Here is a 19,884-nt window from a genome sequence, read left to right as displayed (position 1 = left end):
GGAAATGACTTTTTTTTTTTTATCTATTCTTAACAACAATTGTGGATCATCTTTTCTCACCACTCCCCTGATATTCCCCCCAGATATTTATAGATAGATTGAATACTGGGTGTCGCCAGATGGGGGGGGGGGGGGGTGTCCCTGCACTCTAATACTGTGCAATCAAGAGTTGTGCGAATGCGCTGGGACACCCCCCAAATGACATCATCCAATATGTTCATACATTTCTAGGGGGAATAACAGAGGAACAGCACAACGCAAAGTAGTAAAAAAAAAAAAAAAGCTCCAGAATTAATATTTCATGGGAAATACTAGTATTTACTACAAGAGACATCTAAGGAAAAATGTCAGGTCCTCCAAGACAAAGATATTTTCTTATCTATTTAACACCACCTTATGATGTTATGGGCTGTAATAAGTCACTTTTGTCAAAATGGGATGACTTATTACAGGACATGACAAGTAAATTATTGAAGTAGTAAAAAAAAAAAAAAAGTAACTTTGGATGTAAGTTGGTACAAGTCCAGGAAACAAGAAAGAACTCCTCCAGTGTTATTAAACCTAAATTAAAGTAAGGAATAAACCAGGTGTTCAGCATATAATCCAGTATACCCAGAGGATAAAGATTCCTGGAGGATGGAAAATTACCTTTGTAATCACTGGTACTCAAAGACCATGGTAAATGCTTGTTAACGGCGGAATAATTAGGTCACAGTTTATTAGGAACGGTTCATGTAATTCTCACAGACTGCTGTTTAAATCTATTCAGTTTACTGGAAAATGGAAAAAAAAATCTGCACATGTTGTGTGATGACATCGGATTCTGAAAATGTTTTCTTCATCCTCCTGTTATATTCTAAAATGGTCAGCAAGACTGGACGACTAATAAGCTTCATAAAAAAACTGCCAGGGATCAAAGTTTGTGGCCCTAAGAAATTTTTGGGTTCTACTGGTTACACCCACTACAGTGAAGACATATCCACAAGGTGAAAAACCTGCACAAGAACAACATATTTTGAAGGAGTAAGTCCCAGTAATCAAGAAAACTTTATACAGGAATAGACAAAAAAAAAAAATCATATTCCACATGAGCATGGAAATTTTATTTTTCCGTCATTTGCTATGATGGCATGAAAATCCTCAGTAAAAGTTATAAAAATAAAAAAAAAGGCAGCAAATGAATATGATCACCAAGGCCACACTGCTCCTGTAAAACGTTTTACAAGGGCACAACTATGTCCCCATGTGTAAAAAATTAACTTTATTTAACACTACAAAAGAAAGGAATGACGGATTATAAAAATTATGTTGTAAAACTTTTTCTTCAGCAGCTCACAGCTCCAAACCCTTCAAATACAGCGACCCTATAATGGGACATAATATGTATGTAACCAGCAGATAACGCATCAATTTACTAACAGAAGCCATGTAATGGGCCACTGAAGCAAACTACAAGGTGCGATAAATGTATAATATTGAGTGCAATGGAGGATGCCATGATCCATGGTCACTATACAGAATGCTTACAGGAAGACAGGCCATATATACCGCTATGAGTCTTATTACTGCTCTGTACAATTCAGAGGCTGCACACATCCATAAGAGGTCAGTGTCTTTATCTATAAAACTACAGTGGAAGGAAAAAATAGATGATGATATTGTCCTGATGAAGGGGTCAGTTTGACCCTGAAAAGAGTACATGTAAACATCATAAAGAAAGTCTTCATTTATCCCATACATTCTGCAACTGGATCATCCTATGTCAGCAACGCAGCCAATTCATGAGCTCTAAACTCTGCATCAAGACTTTGAGGACACAACCACTTTCAACCCTGTCCTTCAGTAATGTAACATATGTGATATGTATCATGGTCACGTTGGAAAAGTTGACGTCTACCAAAGGCACGGAGGGTAGCATCCTCTTTCAATGAATTCATGATACTATCAATAAAATGTAGCTACTGACACCTCCAACACTCATGTAGCCCCACATAAGGACATGGCCACATCCATGTTTCACTGAAGGCACCAGGCATTTTTCTAAATTAAATTTTTCTAAATGCATGGTGCCTACAGTGAAACATGGTGGTGGCAGTGTCTTTATGTGGGGCAATACAAGTGATGCCGGTGCTGGGAGCTATGTTTCATTGAAGGTATCATGAATTCACAGATGTACTGCTCTATATTGAAAGAAGAAGCTGACATCACTCAGTGTCCTCGGTAGACGTGCACTTTTCCAACATGACAATGATCCAAAACATACATGTTGCATTTCTGAAGAACAGAGTGAAAGTGATTCAGTGGCCAAGTGTCTCCTGATCTGAACCCAATCAAACACCTATGTGGTATTCTGAAGAGACAAGTTGTCATCACTCTTCATCCACCATCCAGGCTCTAAAGAAGGTCGTTCTTGAAGAATGAAAAAAGATAGATGTTCCAATATGTCGCCAACGTGTTCATTCCATGCCTAGAAGACTTGGTGTGGTCCTTAAAAATCATGGAGGTCATACAAAATACTAGATGTAGTCGTTTTTGATGTGGGGTGTGTTCATTTTTGCATCAACTAATATGACAAAAACGGAATATTATGTAATAAACGTTATATTACCTTACTTTCATGGGTTAAAAAATGTTCTATTAAACTCAGTCTTTTCAAAAGTTTGGAAGGTGTTCTTGTGTTCAGTGAGATATTGATTAAAATCTTAATTTTGAAAGGGGGTGTACTCATTTATGCTGAATACTATATATTCATACACATTATCTGGTATTAATACTGTATAATTAATTGTCTGTCTTAGGAATTTAAGTTTAGAAATATATAAAAAAAACAAACATTTTATGTTCTAAGAGTTAAAAAAAAAAAAAAAATAACAAAAAAAAAAACACAACACAATGAATCTAACGTTAAGTTGAGAAACATTAAAGTACCACTCCAGCGTTTTTTTTATTATTATTTTTTTTTTATTTCAGAGCTGGATTGGTGCCACTAATGTAAGTTCCCTGCCCCTAGTATTATACTCTCCAGCCACCACTCTGGTCCCGATCAGTCATCTTGTGACTGCAACTTCTGACTGACCGGAAGTGAGAGGTGACAGTCACATGTTCTCAGTGTAAGTCTATGAAACCCTCGTTCTGGCCTTGTTCTGCCTCTCATAGACTTACATTGAGAAGCGACTTCCAGATTGGCCAGCAAACACTGTAGCGATCTGGCAGGTCAGAATCTGCAGATTACCAACCGGAGCGGCGCCGATAACAGATGAAGACTGATGGGTATAATACTGGGGGGGGGTCAGGGGACTTACTGACCGGTAAAAATAAGAGGTAAAATAAAAAACAAAACTAAGGTGTTCTAGTGGTGATAGAAAAGGTAGTTGTTGCCTCTCTTGTCCCTTATGCCAGGTATCTTCCTACTGCTCCAAGACCCTTAATTCTTATTGCCAGACATTTATAAGTATTACTAAATATTGACCAATTATGAAGTAGTCGGAGTGTGGAAAAATAGGGGCGTTTTGGCTTCGCTTTGGCTCAGCAGCTCGTCAGCCCCGCCAACAAACTCCTTTTGTTTGGCGAAAAACCATAATGGCTAGTGTGAGCCAACCTCTCTCATATGCGTGGCTATGTAACACCCTCTTATGACTGACACAAATTCTAGCCGCTATGCTCTTAAATATCATATCCTTCTAAGGCTATGTGCACATGAAGCGTTTTTAATGCGTTTCCGCTGTGTTTTTTTCGGCTGCGAAAACGCTTAATAGGTCTGCCAGCTGTAGCAATGGGGAAAAAAACGCAGCATGGCCATTGTTTGCACGATTACGCCGCAAATTCGCGCCCATTGACTAGGATTGAACCACAGCAAATCCGCAAATATAGTATTTACACCTGCGAATTTGCTGCATTTCAATTAAAGCCAACAGCTGCGAATCTGCAGCGGAAACGCGGTGCGGGTGGTACCCAGGTCGGGAGGAGGAGGAGTACTACTCCTCTCATCCAATCGCCGCTCCCGCTGATAACGGGTCGGCTGGGAGGAGAAGTAGTCTGCTCTGCCGAGCCGGCGTGCCAGCAGTGAAAATAAAAAAGGAAAAAAAAACACTATACTCACCTGTCCGGCACCCCCTGGTGTCCTCCTGGTCCCCGGCGATTTCTTCAGCCTGAAGGTACACTGCGGGGAGCGCGCCCACTCCCCGCAGTGTACTGCGCTGCCAGGACCTGAGGTCATGTGAGCGATCAGCTGATAGCTCACGTGACCTCACCGTGGGAAAATTCAGAAGAATGTTCCCATAGTGGTAAGCTCCCAGGGGCTGATCAGCTGGTGAACCCCAGTGACCTCCTGCAGTAGCATGTATACTGACAGTAGTGATTTTACACCCCTGTCAATATACACTGCTGTCTTCTACAGCAGTGACATCAGTGATTGCTGATGTCACTGCTGTAGAAGTGACCCGGATTGCCGAGGGATAATCGTTGGCGTAATCGTGGACTGTGTCATTGACGGCGGACAGGTGAGAGATATAGTTGTTTGCTTTTTTTACTTTTTTTTTTCAGAAGATTGATGGCTTCGCGGACAGAATGCAATAATACAAAATATTAAAACCATGTGTTTTTTATTTCATTAAAATACTGCCAGAATAAAGTGTCTTTTATTGAAAAAGCGGCGACCACTTTACTACGCGGTTAGTAATGGGGGCGTCTTATAGAAGCCCTCCATTACTAACCTGGGTTTCACGTCAGACGCCAATACAAGGCTGACGTGAACCCCAACCTCATTACCCCACTCGCCACTGTTACAGGGCAGTGGGAAGAGCGAAGACTAATGAATGGATGCGCCATTTCTGGGACTTCAGAGGGGTGATATTAATAGCCGCGGAGGGGGCTAGTATTCATGGCCCCTTTCCCTGGCTATTAATATCAGCCCTCAGCTGTCCGTTTAGCCTTTGCTGGTTAGAATTTATAGGGGGACCCCACATCAATTTTTTTCTGGGGTCCCCCTGTAATCTAGCCAGTAAAGGCTAAACAAACAGCTGTGAGCTGAAATTAATAGCCAGGGAACATTGTTGGCTAATGGCCCCTTCCCCGGATACTAATATCAGCCCCCAGCGGTCGGCTTTCCCTCTGCTGGTTATAAAAATTATGGGGGAGCCCACGCCATTGTTTTTTTTTTGTGCCCACGATCTGGACATAGCAGCGCTTTGGACGCATATTTTTTGCTGCGTCCAAAACGCTGCATTCTATTGAACGCAGTTAAATCCACATGTGTTCACTGAACCATCATGCGTATTTACCGCATTCAATACATTCTAGTGGCCAAATTTATGTTGTGGAGACTAGAGACTCCGCAGGAGAATTTGACGAAAGACACGCCGCATGTCAGTGTCTACAGGTGATCCGCAGTCTCTGATGCACGCATAGTGGACATGGGATTTCTAGAGAACCCATCCACTATGATCTAACATCTGGACACTGCGGGTTTGACGCTGTATAAACAAGCAGCGTCAAGCCTGCAGCGGCTCCTGACCGTGGCCACGTACCTAAACTCACCCGCAGCATGTCAATTTCTGTAGCGGGCACGCTAGTCTCAGATTTTGACCAATTGAAGTGTCATTATATGTGGTGGATTCACATGTACTGACAACAAAAGTGAGGCATCAGAACACCGCGTTTTGGACGCTGCAAAAATACGCTACATCCAAAGCGCTGTTGAGTGCTGATCGGGGGGGGACGTAGAGGCTAACCAGCTGTGAGCTGTTAATAAATACAGCTGCCACAAATTACATGAATGAAAATGCGAATGACATTGGGCGAACAGGATTAGCTGACACCTAGCTCTTTTGTTTGGTGATGACAAGGTGTATCAGACCCTTTCATGACCAAACCTAATTAAAGTAAAGAGTTAAATAATAACACATAGAGTTGAAAGTTAAATAATGATAATAATAATAAACACAGAGTAAACACTTTATTTGAAATACAGACATTCTTTAATCATTTAAAATTAACCAATAAACTCACCCCAGTTCTGATGGTAATCCAAGGGTTTAAGCAATGTCCCACCAAATAACTTTATTTTAGCTCCAAAAAGCATTCATTGATGTACAAAAACCTTCAAAAATGCTTAAAAAAAAAAAAAACGGGTAAAAAACGCGTGTTTTTTCCGTAGCGTTTTTCTGCCAAGGAGATGCAGAAATGCTCAGGAAATTTCCGCTTCAAATCCTAATCGTGCGCACATAGCCTAAATCAGCAATTTGAGACCTTTTATATTAAAAGGGGAGATCTCATGAAGACAAGCCCTGACTATTTGCTCTACCAGACATCACAGATTGGATCCCCTACTCAGGATCCGTCTGTATGAGCCAGAATGGAGAGTCATCTTTGCATAACAAGAGTAGCCAGTGATCTAAGTGAGCGCCATGTTAGACCACACTTTATCTGGAGTGGCCCCTGAAAAAGACATGCCCGGCTGGCAGTGGATTTACTGGGTAAAAACTAGCAGACTGCCTGGGCAACCCTTTATCTAGAGTGAATGTCCTACATGCTCACATGAAGGTCTTGTTTGTCGTGTCCACATACTTTTGGTCATGCAGGCCATAGACAGACAGGAGGACAGATGTGCACACACTGCAGTGATGGCCGCTGATAATTCTGCGGGTACAGAAATGTATCTATGTGATCAGTAGTGTTGAGCATTCCGATACTGAAATATCGGGTATCGGCCGATATTCACTGTATCGGAATTCCGATACTTAATTCCGATACTTTTATAATATCGAATACCGGAATCGGAAGTTCCCATAATGCCTGCGCTCTGCAGTGTCTGTGAAGGATGACAAGCTGGATGGCAGCGCTCAGCTGCGATCCAGCTTGTCATTAGAATGCCATCCCAGCGTGGGAGAATTCTCCTGATTGTTTAAAAGCCGGCGGGCGGTAAAAAGCCGCCGGCTTTTAAACAATCACGCAGCCCCATACTGCTTCCCGGCAGCCTCCCACCCCGATCGTCCGCTCGCCTCGACACCACCAATCGCAATCGTAAATTAGGACCGGGCGGGGAGCGCAGCACCAAGGAGCGAAGGACCCGGGCGGGGAAGCCGGCAGTGAAAAGACTTCACCGCCGGCTTTCCCGTTCTGTGCTGCGCTTTCCCGCCGGTTATTTCAAATGAACAGCTGAGGTATCAGGTGATGCCGATCAGCTGTTCATTTGAAGTAGCCGCGGTGCCCTCAGAGGGTTCATGTGAGTTCATGCTTGACTGCATTGCATGAACTCACATGAACTTTCCCACGGCGGCACAGGTCAGCCTCACCTCCCAGACCCGTCATGATTACTGTGTGTGCGGGGTGTGTGTGCGGGGTGTGTGTGCGGGGTGTGTGTGTGTGTGTGTGTGTGTGTGTGTGCGGGGTGTGTGTGTGTGCGGGGTGTGTGCGGGGTGTGTGTGTGTGCGGGGTGTGTGTGTGTGTGTGTGCGGGTGTGTGTGTGTGCGGGGTGCGGGTGTGTGTGTGCGGGGTGTGTGTGTGTGCGGGGTGTGTGTGTGTGCGGGGTGTGTGTGTGTGCGGGGTGTGTGTGTGTGCGGGGTGTGTGTGCGTGCAGGCAGACATAGGCCGATGTGACACTACTACTCCCATCGGCCTATGTCTGTCCCCCGTCCACTCCTGCCAGCAGGATCAGCTCGATGGGAGCAGTAGTTCCCATCAGCCTGATCCTGCTATTTAAATTGCCCTACTGTGTCCCCAATAAATGTTAAATACATGTCATTGGTGGCCAGTGGTTACCTAAAAGAAATTAGTTCATACATTACCTGTCCCCGCCGATCGCCACCTAAAATAAAGTAAAAAATAAAAAACTACACCTATACTCACCTAGACACCTAATTCCCCGAAGCCATCGATCTCCTGTAATAAAATATAAAATAATAAACCACAACCTTATCCTTACCCCTCCGTAGCAGTCCACGAGTGTCCCACGAAGATCTCCAGTTCAGAGCGGCCACATAGAATGTGACCGCTCTGAACCGCTGCCGCCGCTAGAATGACGGGGCCATAAGGGTTCACCGGAGTTCAGGCAGCGCTGCTCCGGTTTAGCTCCTTTACGGCACTGCTGTATCGTGAGAAATTCCCACGGTACAGCACTGCCGTAAAGGAGGTCTCCGGAGCTGCGCTGACAGAATGCACTCCGGTAACCTCAGTCAGTGGCTCCCGCTGCCGGGAAGGCGGACGTGTTCCCGGCAGCGTGAGCTTACAGCAGCCATGCACAGCTGTCACCATCTCCAGATGTGACAGCTGTGCATGGCAGCGCAGGAACGTGGACAGGTAACTATTTTTTTTTAGTAAACTAAGAATTAAATAAAATGGTGTTTTATTTCAAATAAATTATTTTTTTCTGGGTGTAGTGTGTTTTTTCTTTTTAACACTTTGTAGGTTAGTAATGGGGGTGTCTTATAGACGCCCATCATTACTAACCTGGGCTTCATGGCAGCTGGCGCTGACATGAACCCCACCACTATTACCCCCTGCCACCGCACCAGGGCAGCGTGGAAGAGCGAGGCTAAGTGCCAAAATTGGCGCATCCTGTGGATGCGCCATTTCTGGGGCGGCTGACGGCTGGTGTTTCTAGCCTGGGAGGGGGCCAATATTCATGGCACCCTTCCTGAGCTATTAATATCAGCCCCCAGCTGTCTGCCTAGCCTTTGCTAGCTATTAAAATAGGGGGGACCCCACGTCATTTTTTTGGGGGGGGTCCCCCATTTTAATAGCTAGTAAAGGCTAGGTATTCAGCTGGGGGCTGATATTAGTAGCCTGGGAAGCTCCGTGGGTTTTACCCCCTTCCCAGGCTTCAAACATCTGCCCCACCCGTCTGCTTAACCTCCGCTAGAGACTAAAATTATGGGGGATCCCACGCCATTTTTTTTAAAATAAATCCTTTATTTTAACACTAAATGACATTTGAGGACTTAATAAAGATGCAGTCCCTAAATTATTATTTATTTTTTAATAAATTTTTCCCAAAACTTTTGACGTGGGCTTCGCCATATTTTTGTATGCCAGCCAGGTACAGCATCCAGCTTCTATGAACGCGCCATTTTCCGGGGCGGCCGCGGACTGCAATTTTCAGCGGGGGGGGGCAGAAAGCTTGGGCCTCCCTGCGCTGCAGATTCCATCCCTCAGCTGCCTAGTTGTACCTGGCTGGACACAAAAATAGGGAGAAGCTCCACGTTTTTTTTTTTTTAATTATTTCATGAAATTCATGGAATAATTAAGAAAAAAAGGGCTTCCCTATATTGTTGTGTCTGGCCAGGTACAAATAGGAAGCTGGTGGTTGGGGGCAGCCCGTTCCTGCCTGCTGTACCTGGCTGGACACAAATATAGTGTGAAGCCCCACGTCAATTTTTTTTTAATTATTTCAGGAAATTCATGAAATAATTAAAAAAAAAAAATGTGTGGCGCTTCGCCCTATTTTTGTGTCCAGCCAGGTACAACTAGGCAGCTGGGGGCTGGAATCTGCAGCGCAGGAAGACCCAAGCTTTCTGGGCCCCACCCGCTGCAAATTGCAGTCCGCAGCCGCCCCAGAAAATGGAGCGTTCATAGAAGCGCCATCTTCTGGCGCTGTACCCAACTCATCCAGGGCCCTGGTGCGGTGGCTCACTGGGTAATAAAGGGGTTAAGGCCAGCTTGGCATTATCAGCTGGCCCTAAGCCCGAAATTCATGGGGTCACGCCAATATTAGACATGACCGCCATGAATTTCTAGTAAAGTATTTAAAAAAAACACAAACACCCAGAAAAAAGTCCTTTAATTGAAATAAAGACACAATTCTTTATTGTTCTAAATTAAACCATACTTACAGTCACGCCCATTCCAGCTGAAGCCAACGATCTCCTGCAATAAAAGTAAAATAATAAAGCAACCTCATCCTTACCTTTCCATGGTTCCCACGACAGCTTCAGGTCTGCTACATCGAGATGACAGGCTGGACCGCAGCAGAACGCTGCCATCCAGCCTGTCATCCCGCAGACACTGAGAAGCGCAGGCATGCTTGCGCTCCTCAGTGTCTCGCTGTGACGGCATCCAGATGAGCCGAGGTCATGTCCAATGAACTCAGCTCACCTCATGCACGTCACTGACAGCGTGGGAAAATTCTCCTGCACTCAGCGCTTCAGCGTGAGAATTCTCCCACGCTGTCAGTGACGTGCATGAGGTGCGCCGAGTTCATTGGACATGACCTCACCTCATGCACGTCACTGACAGCGTGGGAAAATTCTCACGCTGAAGCGCTGAGTGCAGGAGAATTCTCCCACGCTGTCAGTGACGTACATGAGGTGAGCCGAGTTCATTGTCGGCTCATCTGGATGCCGTCACAGCCAGACACTGAGGAGTGGAAGTATGCCTGCGCTTCTCAGTGTCTGCGGGATGACAGGCTGGATGGCAGTGTTCTGCTGCGGTCCAGCCTGTCATCTCGATGTAGCAGAGCTGGAGCCATCGTGGGAGCCATGGAAAGGTAAGGATGAGGTTGCTTTATTATTTTTCTTTTATTGCAGGAGATCGTTGGCTTCAGCTGGAATGGGCGTGATGGTAAGTATGGTTTAATTTAGAACAATAAAGAATTGTGTGTTTATTTCAATTAAAGGACTTTTTTCTGGGTGTTTGTGTTTTTTAAAATACTTTACTAGAAATTCATGGTGGTCATGTCTAATATTGGCGTGACCCCATGAATTTCGGGCTTAGGGCCAGCTGATAATGCCAAGCTGGCCTTAACCCCTTTATTACCCAGTGAGCCACCGCACCAGGGCCCTGGATGAGTTGGGTACAGCGCCAGAAGATGGCGCTTCTATGAACGCGCCATTTTCCGGGGCGGCTGCGGACTGCAATTTGCAGCGGGTGGGGCCCAGAAAGCTTGGGCCTCCCTGCGCTGCAGATTCCAGCCCCCAGCTGCCTAGTTGTACCTGGCTGGACACAAAAATAGGGCGAAGCTCCACGTTTTTTTTTTTTAAATTCATGAAATTCATGGAATAATTAAGAAAAAAAGGGCTTCCCTATATTGTTGTGTCCGGCTAGGTACAAATAGGCAGCTGGTGGTTGGGGGCAGCCCGTTCCTGCCTGCTGTACCTGACTGGACACAAATATAGGGCGAAGCCCCACATCAATTTTTTTTAATTATTTCATGAATTTCCTGACATGATTTAAAAAAAATTGACGTGGGGCTTCACACTATATTTGTGTCCAGCCAGGTACAGCAGGCAGGAACGGGCTGCCCCCAACCACCAGCTGCCTATTTGTACCTAGCCGGACACAACAATATAGGGAAGCCCTTTTTTTCTTAATTATTTCATGAATTTCATGAAATAATTAAAAAAAAAAAAAATACGTGAAGCTTCTCCCTATTTTTGTGTCCAGCCAGGTACAACTAGGCAGCTGGGGGCTGGAATCTGCAGCGCAGGGAGGCCCAAGCTTTCTGCCCCCCCCGCTGAAAATTGCAGTCCGCAGCCACCCCGGAAAATGGCGCGTTCATAGAAGCTGGATGCTGTACCTGGCTGGCATACAAAAATATGGCGAAGCCCATGTCAAAAGTTTTGGGAAAAATTAATTAAAAAATAAATAATAATTTAGGGACTGCATCTTTATTAACTCCTCAAATGTCATTTAGTGTTAAAATAAAGGATTTATTTTAAAAAAAATTGACGTGGGGCTTCGCCCTATATTTGTGTCCAGCCAGGTACAGCAGGCAGGAACAGGCTGCCCCCAACCACCAGCTGCCTATTTGTACCTGGCCGGACACAACAATATAGGGAAGCCCTTTTTTTCTTAATTATTCCATGAATTTCATGAAATAATTTTAAAAAAAAATGCGTGGGGCTTCGCCCTATTTTTGTGCCCAGCCAGATACAACTAGGCTGCTGGGGGCTGGAATCCGCAGCGCAGGGAGACCCAAGCTTTCTGGGCCACCCCCGCTGCAAATTGCAGTCCGCAGCCGCCCCAGAAAATGGCGCGTTCATTGAAGCGCCATCTTCTGGCGCTGTACCCAACTCATCCAGGGCCCTGGTGCGGTGGCTCACTGGGTAATAAAGGGGTTAAGGCCAGCTTGGCATTATCAGCTGGCCCTAAGCCCAAAATTCATGGGGTCACGCCAGTATTAGACATGACCGCCATGAATTTCTAGTAAAGTATTTAAAAAAAACACAACACCCAGAATAAAGTCCTTTAATTGAAATAAACACACAATTCTTTATTGTTCTAAATTAAACCATACTTACCATCACGCCCATTCCAGCTGAAGCCAACGATCTCCTGCAATAAAAGTAAAATAATAAAGCAACCTCATCCTTACCTTTCCATGGCTCCCACGACAGCTTCAGCTCTGCTACATCGAGATGACAGGCTGGACCGCAGCAGAACGCTGCCATCCATCCTGTCATCCCGCAGACACTGAGAAGCGCAGGCATACTTCCACTCCTCAGTGTCTGGCTGTGACGGCATCCAGATGAGCCGAGGTCATGTCCAATGAACTCAGCTCACCTCATGTACGTCACTGACAGCGTGGGAAAATTCTCCTGCACTCAGCACTTCAGCGTGAGAATTTTCCCACACTGTCAGTGACGTGCATGAGGTGAGCTGAGTTCATTGGACATGACCTCACCTCATGTATGTCACTGACAGCGTGGGAGAATTCTCACGCTGAAGCGCTGAGTGCAGGAGAATTTTCCCACGCTGTCAGTGACGTACATGAGGTGAGCTGAGTTCATTGGACATGAACTCGGCTCATCTGGATGACGTCACAGAGAGACACTGAGGAGCGCAAGCATGCCTGCGCTTCTCAGTGTCTGCGGGATGACAGGCTGGATCGCAGCTTTCTGCTGCGGTCCAGCCTGTCATCTCGATGTAGCAGAGCTGGAGCTGTCCTGGGAACCATCGAAAGGTAAGGATGAGGTTGCTTTATTATTTTTCTTTTATTGCAGGAGATCGTTGGCTTCAGCTGGAATGGGCGTGATGGTAAGTATGGTTTAATTTAGAACAATAAAGAATTGTGTGTTTATTTCAATTAAAGGACTTTATTCTGGGTGTTTGTGTTTTCTTTTAACTTTGACTATGGGGTTAGTAATGGGGGTGTCTTATAGACGCCTCTCCATTACTAACCTGGGCTTGATGTCAGCTGGCATTATAAGCTGACATCAACCCCAACCCTATTACCCCCTGCCACCGCACCAGGGCAGCGTGGAAGAGCGAGGCTAAGTGCCAGAATTGGCGCATCCTATGGATGCGCCATTTCTGGGGCAGCTGACGGCTGGTGTTTCTAGCCTGGGAGGGGGCCAATATTCATGGCACCCTTCCTGGGCTATTAATATCAGCCCCCAGCTGTCTGCCTAGCCTGTGCTAGCTATTAAATTAGGGGGGACCCCACGTTATTTTTTTGGGGGGGTTCCCCCATTTTAATAGCTAGTAAAGGCTAGGTATTCAGCTGGGGGCTGATATTAGTAGCCTGGGAAGCTCCGTGGGTATTACCCCCTTCCCAGGCTTCAAACATTTGCCCCAGCTGTCTGCTTAACCTCCGCTAGAGCCTAAAATTAAGGGAAACCCCACGCCAATTTTTTTTTAAATAAATCCTTTATTTTAACACTAAATGACAAGTACAGTAATCAACACTGTCACTGTACTTCATATATATGTGACTGACATGTTTCTATCTATCTAATCTATGTGTGATTCTCTATTCTTTCTGTTCTAAATTGTCGGGTACAGATGCTGAATTGCCGGCCGGCTTTCTTAAAGAGACGGTGCATGAAAACACTATTATTTTTTTTAAATAAATCCTTTACACTAAATGACAAGTACAGTAATCAACACTGTCACTGTACTTCATATATATGTGACTGACATGTTTCTATCTATCTAATCTATGTGTGAAGCTCTATTCTTTCTGTTGTAAATTGTCGGATACCGGTGTATGCCGCTGATGAATTGCCGGCTTTTCATGTCATTCTACATTATTCTTAGTTGTTTTACTTCATGTAGAATTAACCTACAAGGAAAGAAAGGGTTTATTTTCATTCCGATCCAATCCGATACGATATTTCCTGATATCGGAAGGTATCGCTCAACACTAGTGATCAGTCAACAGTTTCTTGCCAGATTCTCTGGCTTTGCTCAGCTGCATTTCCAGTTGTCATGTGCACATCACATTTATAAATTGCATGGGATTAGAACGTAAAGTCTATGGATTTCTACAGTGTAAAACAAAAGCGTCTTGTGGATGCAGCTTTTCAGCAAATACATTTATTTTCCATTTTTAAGCCGCTTTTCTAATGCCAGAAACCGCAGATATTTCTGACAATGCAGGTGGAAAATGTCAGCCGCCAAGACCAATCAAGATGATAGACAGGAAGTAAGGCACTTATTACAGAAGTCTCTGCGGTGGGAAAACTTTCACCCCCGAATACATTTCACGATAAATGGACTGATCAGCGTGATGTTTATTTCTACCTGCTGCCGATACTGTACAAAGCCAGAAAATCCTGATCGTATTAGCACTGTGATTAAATATAAGCATTTTAGTATAATCTCTATTTTTTTTTACTAATACAGAAACCATGTAGTGCTTTTAGAAGTTCCTCACTATATCAGCCATCTCCATTGATCACTTTGTATGTAATCTAACCAGGCGGAAGCCAGAAGGACTCACAGAGCGAAGAAATCTATGATAGTTCCCACTGATTTTAGGGCTAATAAGACGCTCCAGCTGCCGATACACAATACAGTAATCAAGACAGGCAACCTAAAGGAAATCCTGCAGGCCCCATTATAGTGAACGGGGTCCATTAGATGCAATCTGTGTCCTTCATATGTCAGATCTGCTCACTAGGTGGTAACGTAGTATGAACCTAGCCTCTGAAAGGAAGGCCACAGTAAGCCATATTAAGCCTCAATAAGGGGCTGTCCAGTCCAAATCGATAAGTCTGCAGTCAGTGGGTATGACTGGAGACTTATGAATCCCCCCCTGAGCATGCACTGAGAGCTGCGGGGATTCGCTGGTTTCTGAGCCGGGACCGGAGGGTATGTATGAGTTATACATACTCCCGGCCAGGGCCCGTCCAGTGGGTGTGGCCGCACTCCATACTCTTGTATTCAGCGAGGCCATGCACCATCTAGTGACGCAGGCGTCCAGTAGGATTGGCAGATTAGAAGTCCATACAAGTGTATGGAGTGAGGCCACACCCACAAGCCGGGAGTATGTATAACTCAGAAACCGGCGAATCCCCGCAGTGCACAGTGCCTGCGATGGGGGGGGGGATTCATAAGTCTGCAGTCACACAGAGTGATTGCAGACTTATCGATTTGGACCAGAAAACCCCTTTAAGGTAAGCATGTCATCAATGTTTTGGATCCAGGTTTCATCAGTGTTTGGTCAGCGTGTCAGTTTTTACCATCAGTGTTTCATCAGCGTTTTTCACATATAAAAATAAATACATTACAAAGCATCTCCTATACACTGCAATGTTCATCACGGACAGCATATGAATGATACACCGGTGCCCACCTTGTGCAGTCTGCCATTTTCATGGACCCATAGACTTGTATTGATACTTTTCATCCATGATGTCAGAAAAAACAGGCATGTCTCCATGATTTTTGCATGGACACACGGTCTGTAAAAAACACGGGCATGTGATGAGATCTATAGACTATAACGGATACATGTTCTAGCTGTGAAAATCACAGATAGGACCAGTGCCTGACTAGGCTACATCCAAACCCAAGGACAGGATTGGATCCAATTGGTACAAGGCTGTTCCTGATGGTATCCTGTTAATCAGATGTACAGAGCCATATTACAGGCATAAAGCCAAAGAGACGGGCAGCTGTCACACAACCATCATCTTTGTGTTGTCTATTCTACAGAGCGAATGTTAATCTATGAGTCTAGTCACAAAGGCAAAATAAAATATGCAGCACAAACTACTTTCATCTGTTTTGTGGCTAGAAAACGACAAATGTCATAGTAGGTGTGATTAAAAGGGAATCTGGCAGCCTGCTACTACACGGAAGTAATGGTACAGCTGTGCAGGGGACGGCAGCAGTGCAGGGGACTGTTCCACAATAAAAATGATACCTGCGCACATGGATCACTTCTTCCAAATGCATGGACACGCCCCAGTGCACTTTCAGCCTGATTTGCATGGGGCTTCTACACTACATTTCTCATGATTGGCACATCTGATTTCTACAAAAATGGTACCACTACTATCCTATGTAAAAACCTGCTGACATGTTCCCTTTAAAATACAAATGCAGCCGTATGTGACCTATACATGTTCCATATTGCATCAATATGTCAACTGTACTTAATCCTTTAATTTTTCATAGCAGTAGTCTTGTGTAGTTCAATTTCCTGCCTAGAAGACAAACCATCGGTATTACTCATGGGTAAGAGTACATTCACGAGATGGTATTTTACAGTCCGTGTTCAGGCTGCAATGCTCTCTCCCATTGTGGGGTTTCTGGACCTAAACAACCAGTCTCTTAGGCAGACACGGGGCTGTTAGCCCAGTGCTGGAGACCAGTGATTAGGTCTCGCATTGTGGCCCAAATACGGCCTGTAAAATAAGGCGGGTAAATGCACCCCTAGTCCACATGTAATATCGATGGTATACTCATTAAACTTTCTTTGTAATATGTCGGCGCTACAAACCTGGTTTAAGGAAGTTCATTAATAAACTTATGTGAAACAAGGGTCTCTTCCAGAAATAACGCCACTTTTGTATATAAGCTATGACTGGTATTGTAGTTCATCCCTAATTCACTTTTCATCCAATAAATTAATTGAACACTTAATTCAGTTCATTGGAGAAGTCTTACAATTCCCCATTAATCCATCCCTTTTACAGAAGGATTGGCACCAATAGCAATATAGCCATTCCTTATAGTCAATCATGAATTTATTCATTTTTGGGTAGTTTAATGTACAACAGGAATTGATCATGAAACTTTTTTTTTTTTTTTTTTTTTTTTACATTGTGGATGAAAGTGGAAAAAAAAAACCTATATAAATGTAAAATAATAGAAAAACAATTATCTAGAACTTGAGGGAACATTTACTAAAAATTCAAAATTCAGTGAAAAAAATAAAATCTTCCTTTTAGATCAAGAACAAAAATCCTCAACAAGTCATTTTGCTCTTCACTTGGGACTACAAGACACAAAACAATGTCATTTTCACAACCACATGGTTCTTGGTGCTCAAATTCATCTACTGATTCAACAAAAATGCTGCCATGTGGCTGCGGGTGTAAAGGAAGAGCGCAGGCTCCTTCTTGTTCTTTCAGTGTGACCATGTGGAGGGCGGTAAATACCGCTTTATTTAGGTCTTGAAGCATGTGCTTTAAAAAAATAATTAATTAAAAAATAAATGTTCTTTGTTTTGCCAACTTTCTGGATTGTGTCCACCATTAGTAGCACATACTGTAAAGTGGCACAGCCCTTTCTTTTTTTAGAATTTGTAATTTTAGAAACGAGGCGACATAAGTGATTAGCACGTCATTATTTGCAATTTTACAAAAAGATAACAAGGGTGTTAAATGTTCATTTAAATCTTGATCTTAAAATCCACCAAGAGCAAACACTTCCCTCCCAGAGCAGTGTTTAAATACACCTGATTGATGAGCTTACAAAAGGTGTACTTTTCCTCACTTGCTTAGCATGAGAGGATCTCCATCCCGACCTGCGCTCGGTTTTCTGCACGCAAAGGATTTAGAAGACCAATCTATGGCTGGATACAAAGCGGTCAAAACCGCACAAAACAATAAGAAGCTAACAAAACAAAGATGTAAACAACAAAAGTAAAATTACTATCAGAGTGTTAGCAGCCATACACCTTCGCTATCATCAAGCACCCTTTCCATACACACTCGCTTTGCTCAGCATGATCATGTATGTATTTAAAGGAGAGAGGGGATTAAGCAGCTGCCAGACCTCTAGGGCAGCGACATATATTCCGGGAGAACAAAAGGGTCAAATGTCAACCATTCCCCCCCTACCTGTCATAGGCGATTGGGAGACTGTCATACACATTAGATAATATCAGTAAATTTAGATGACTTGTCTTTAAAGGAATAATCCCAAAATCAGCAGTTATACCCTATTCATTAAAAATTAGGGATAAATTGCTAATTGCTGGGGTTCAGACAACTGGGACCCCCAGGGATCCCGAGATCAGGACTCTAGAGCTCCATCTTGAATGAAGCGGAGATGTTCATGTGATTCCTCTGCTTCATTCACTGTGTATGAGACGGCCGTAGAAAACCAAGTATTGTGCTCTGCTAATTCCAGCAGCGATGGCACAGAGGCTCCATATACACATCTCCGCTCCATTCAAGACACGGCTGCAGAAATCAGGATCACAGGGACACCTAATGGTCGGATCCCCAGCAATCAATTTAATTGATAGAGTACAAAGGGCTCATGCAGAAGTCTGGGGATCTTGGTCCGATCACAGACCGCAATGTATGGACTGGCCATGGGTCTCCCGACCAGTGCATAATAGCCTCATAGAAACATATGAAGAGGTCATGCACAGGTCGGGAGACCCATGGCCAGTCCGTGATCAAACCGAGATCCACAGATGTCTGAGTGACCCCTAACATGTCATTTTGGGAATAAAACGTTAACATGTACAAGTTCTTTACAGGGTTGTTCCAGCTCCTCTCACTTCTGTATCAGGAGAAGAGTAGAGATGGGGACATTACATCTACCGATACCTAGGAGAAAGCCTGTACTTTGCACCTGTCCTATTAGAACAGGACAGATACATTGACATAAGATGAAAAAAAAAAAAAGAAAGAAAATGACAGCATGTCACATTACGGACCCCAATGGTTCAAGACAGACCAGGCCGCTTATAATGCGCTGTCAGGTTTTGCAGTCCCTCTCATTTTGACAGGAGGAATGTCGCATGTTGCGCTTTCCTTCCAGTCAAATATGAAGGAATCAATTAATATAATCCTCAAAATCATGAATTTTCAATGCAATGTGACGTATGGTTCTCCCACACAAATACAACACTTCTGGCATGGTCTCCAAAGTGAAAAGGTAAAACGTACCTAGAGGCCTCCTCTTTGGCCTGTGCATGTTCTGCACCTGGAAATGTGTCTCGAGGTCCTCGTCAATGGTCTGTCCTAGAGAAAGCAGGCTCACCCTCCTCATCCTCAGGAGCCTGGGGGCACTTTCCCGCAAGGTGCTTCCTACATCCAAGACCACTTCACCCGAAAAGGAGGAGGGTACTACTACCCTTTTTAAAAACGCCATGTCCCATCACATCCCTGACAGCTAATGTACAACGCTCCAGCAGCCAGGGCACGGTTAGGTGTATGCACAGCTTCCTTGAAATAACATTAAGGTGGACTAGCCCGGCTTGCTTTACATAGTGATGTCATGTGAACCTGGGTGGTGCCAGACAAGAACAGGTCAACAAGCCAGCTGTTATGGAGCAGATCCTCGCAGTATTTACTGTACAAACTGATAAAAGCCACAGATAGCAGCCTCATAAAATAACTGCAATGTGCTTCATAAAACACCGGCACTCCATAACTGCCTGTAGAGTATACCGCACAGAACAACCAAATTAGCAACGCAGATAGGGTGAAGTGCCCAGAGGACTTCTTGTTAGCTGGAGCTAGATAAGGCATGAAGGCAGGGAGCAGGGAGGAGTAATAGTCTGCAGCAGGAGATAAGTCTTATCACCTACACACTGCTACACAGGGTGAGAGCCTCCTAGGACATGGGGATAGAGCTCCCCCTAAGGCCTAAAGGGAGGAAGAAGCAAGAAGAAAGCCAAGTGAGAACTTGCTCCATAACCCACCAGATAAATCACATCCAAAGCTAAAGACGTTCTATGGCAGAAAAGAGTGCGGCCTT

The 19,884-nt window shown here is 44.4% G+C and overlaps 1 protein-coding gene across 7 annotated transcripts in view; it reads right to left on the bottom strand.

Annotated features, from left to right (window-relative positions):
- The window catches only part of FRYL (FRY like transcription coactivator), a 298,660-nt gene that overhangs the window by 196,621 nt on the left and 82,155 nt on the right, over positions 1-19,884 (bottom strand). For 4 of the 7 annotated variants that reach the window (XM_073645513.1, XM_073645514.1, XM_073645515.1 and 1 more), the window contains exon 1: positions 19,071-19,388. The exons of the other annotated variants lie outside the window; for them this stretch is intronic. In XM_073645513.1, the coding sequence (XP_073501614.1) occupies positions 19,071-19,275 (205 nt within the window). In that variant the 5' untranslated portion in view covers positions 19,276-19,388. Of the gene's footprint in view, positions 1-19,070; positions 19,389-19,884 lie in introns of those variants that run through there. 7 annotated transcript variants of the gene reach the window in all.

This window comes from Phyllobates terribilis, unplaced genomic scaffold (assembly GCF_046119375.1).
Source record: "Phyllobates terribilis strain yellow unplaced genomic scaffold, ASM4611937v1 Scaffold_1__5_contigs__length_1240528914, whole genome shotgun sequence".
Lineage (NCBI taxonomy): Eukaryota > Metazoa > Chordata > Amphibia > Anura > Dendrobatidae > Phyllobates > Phyllobates terribilis.
Note: the sequence above shows the minus strand (reverse complement) of the source record. Positions and strands in the feature narration are given on the sequence as shown.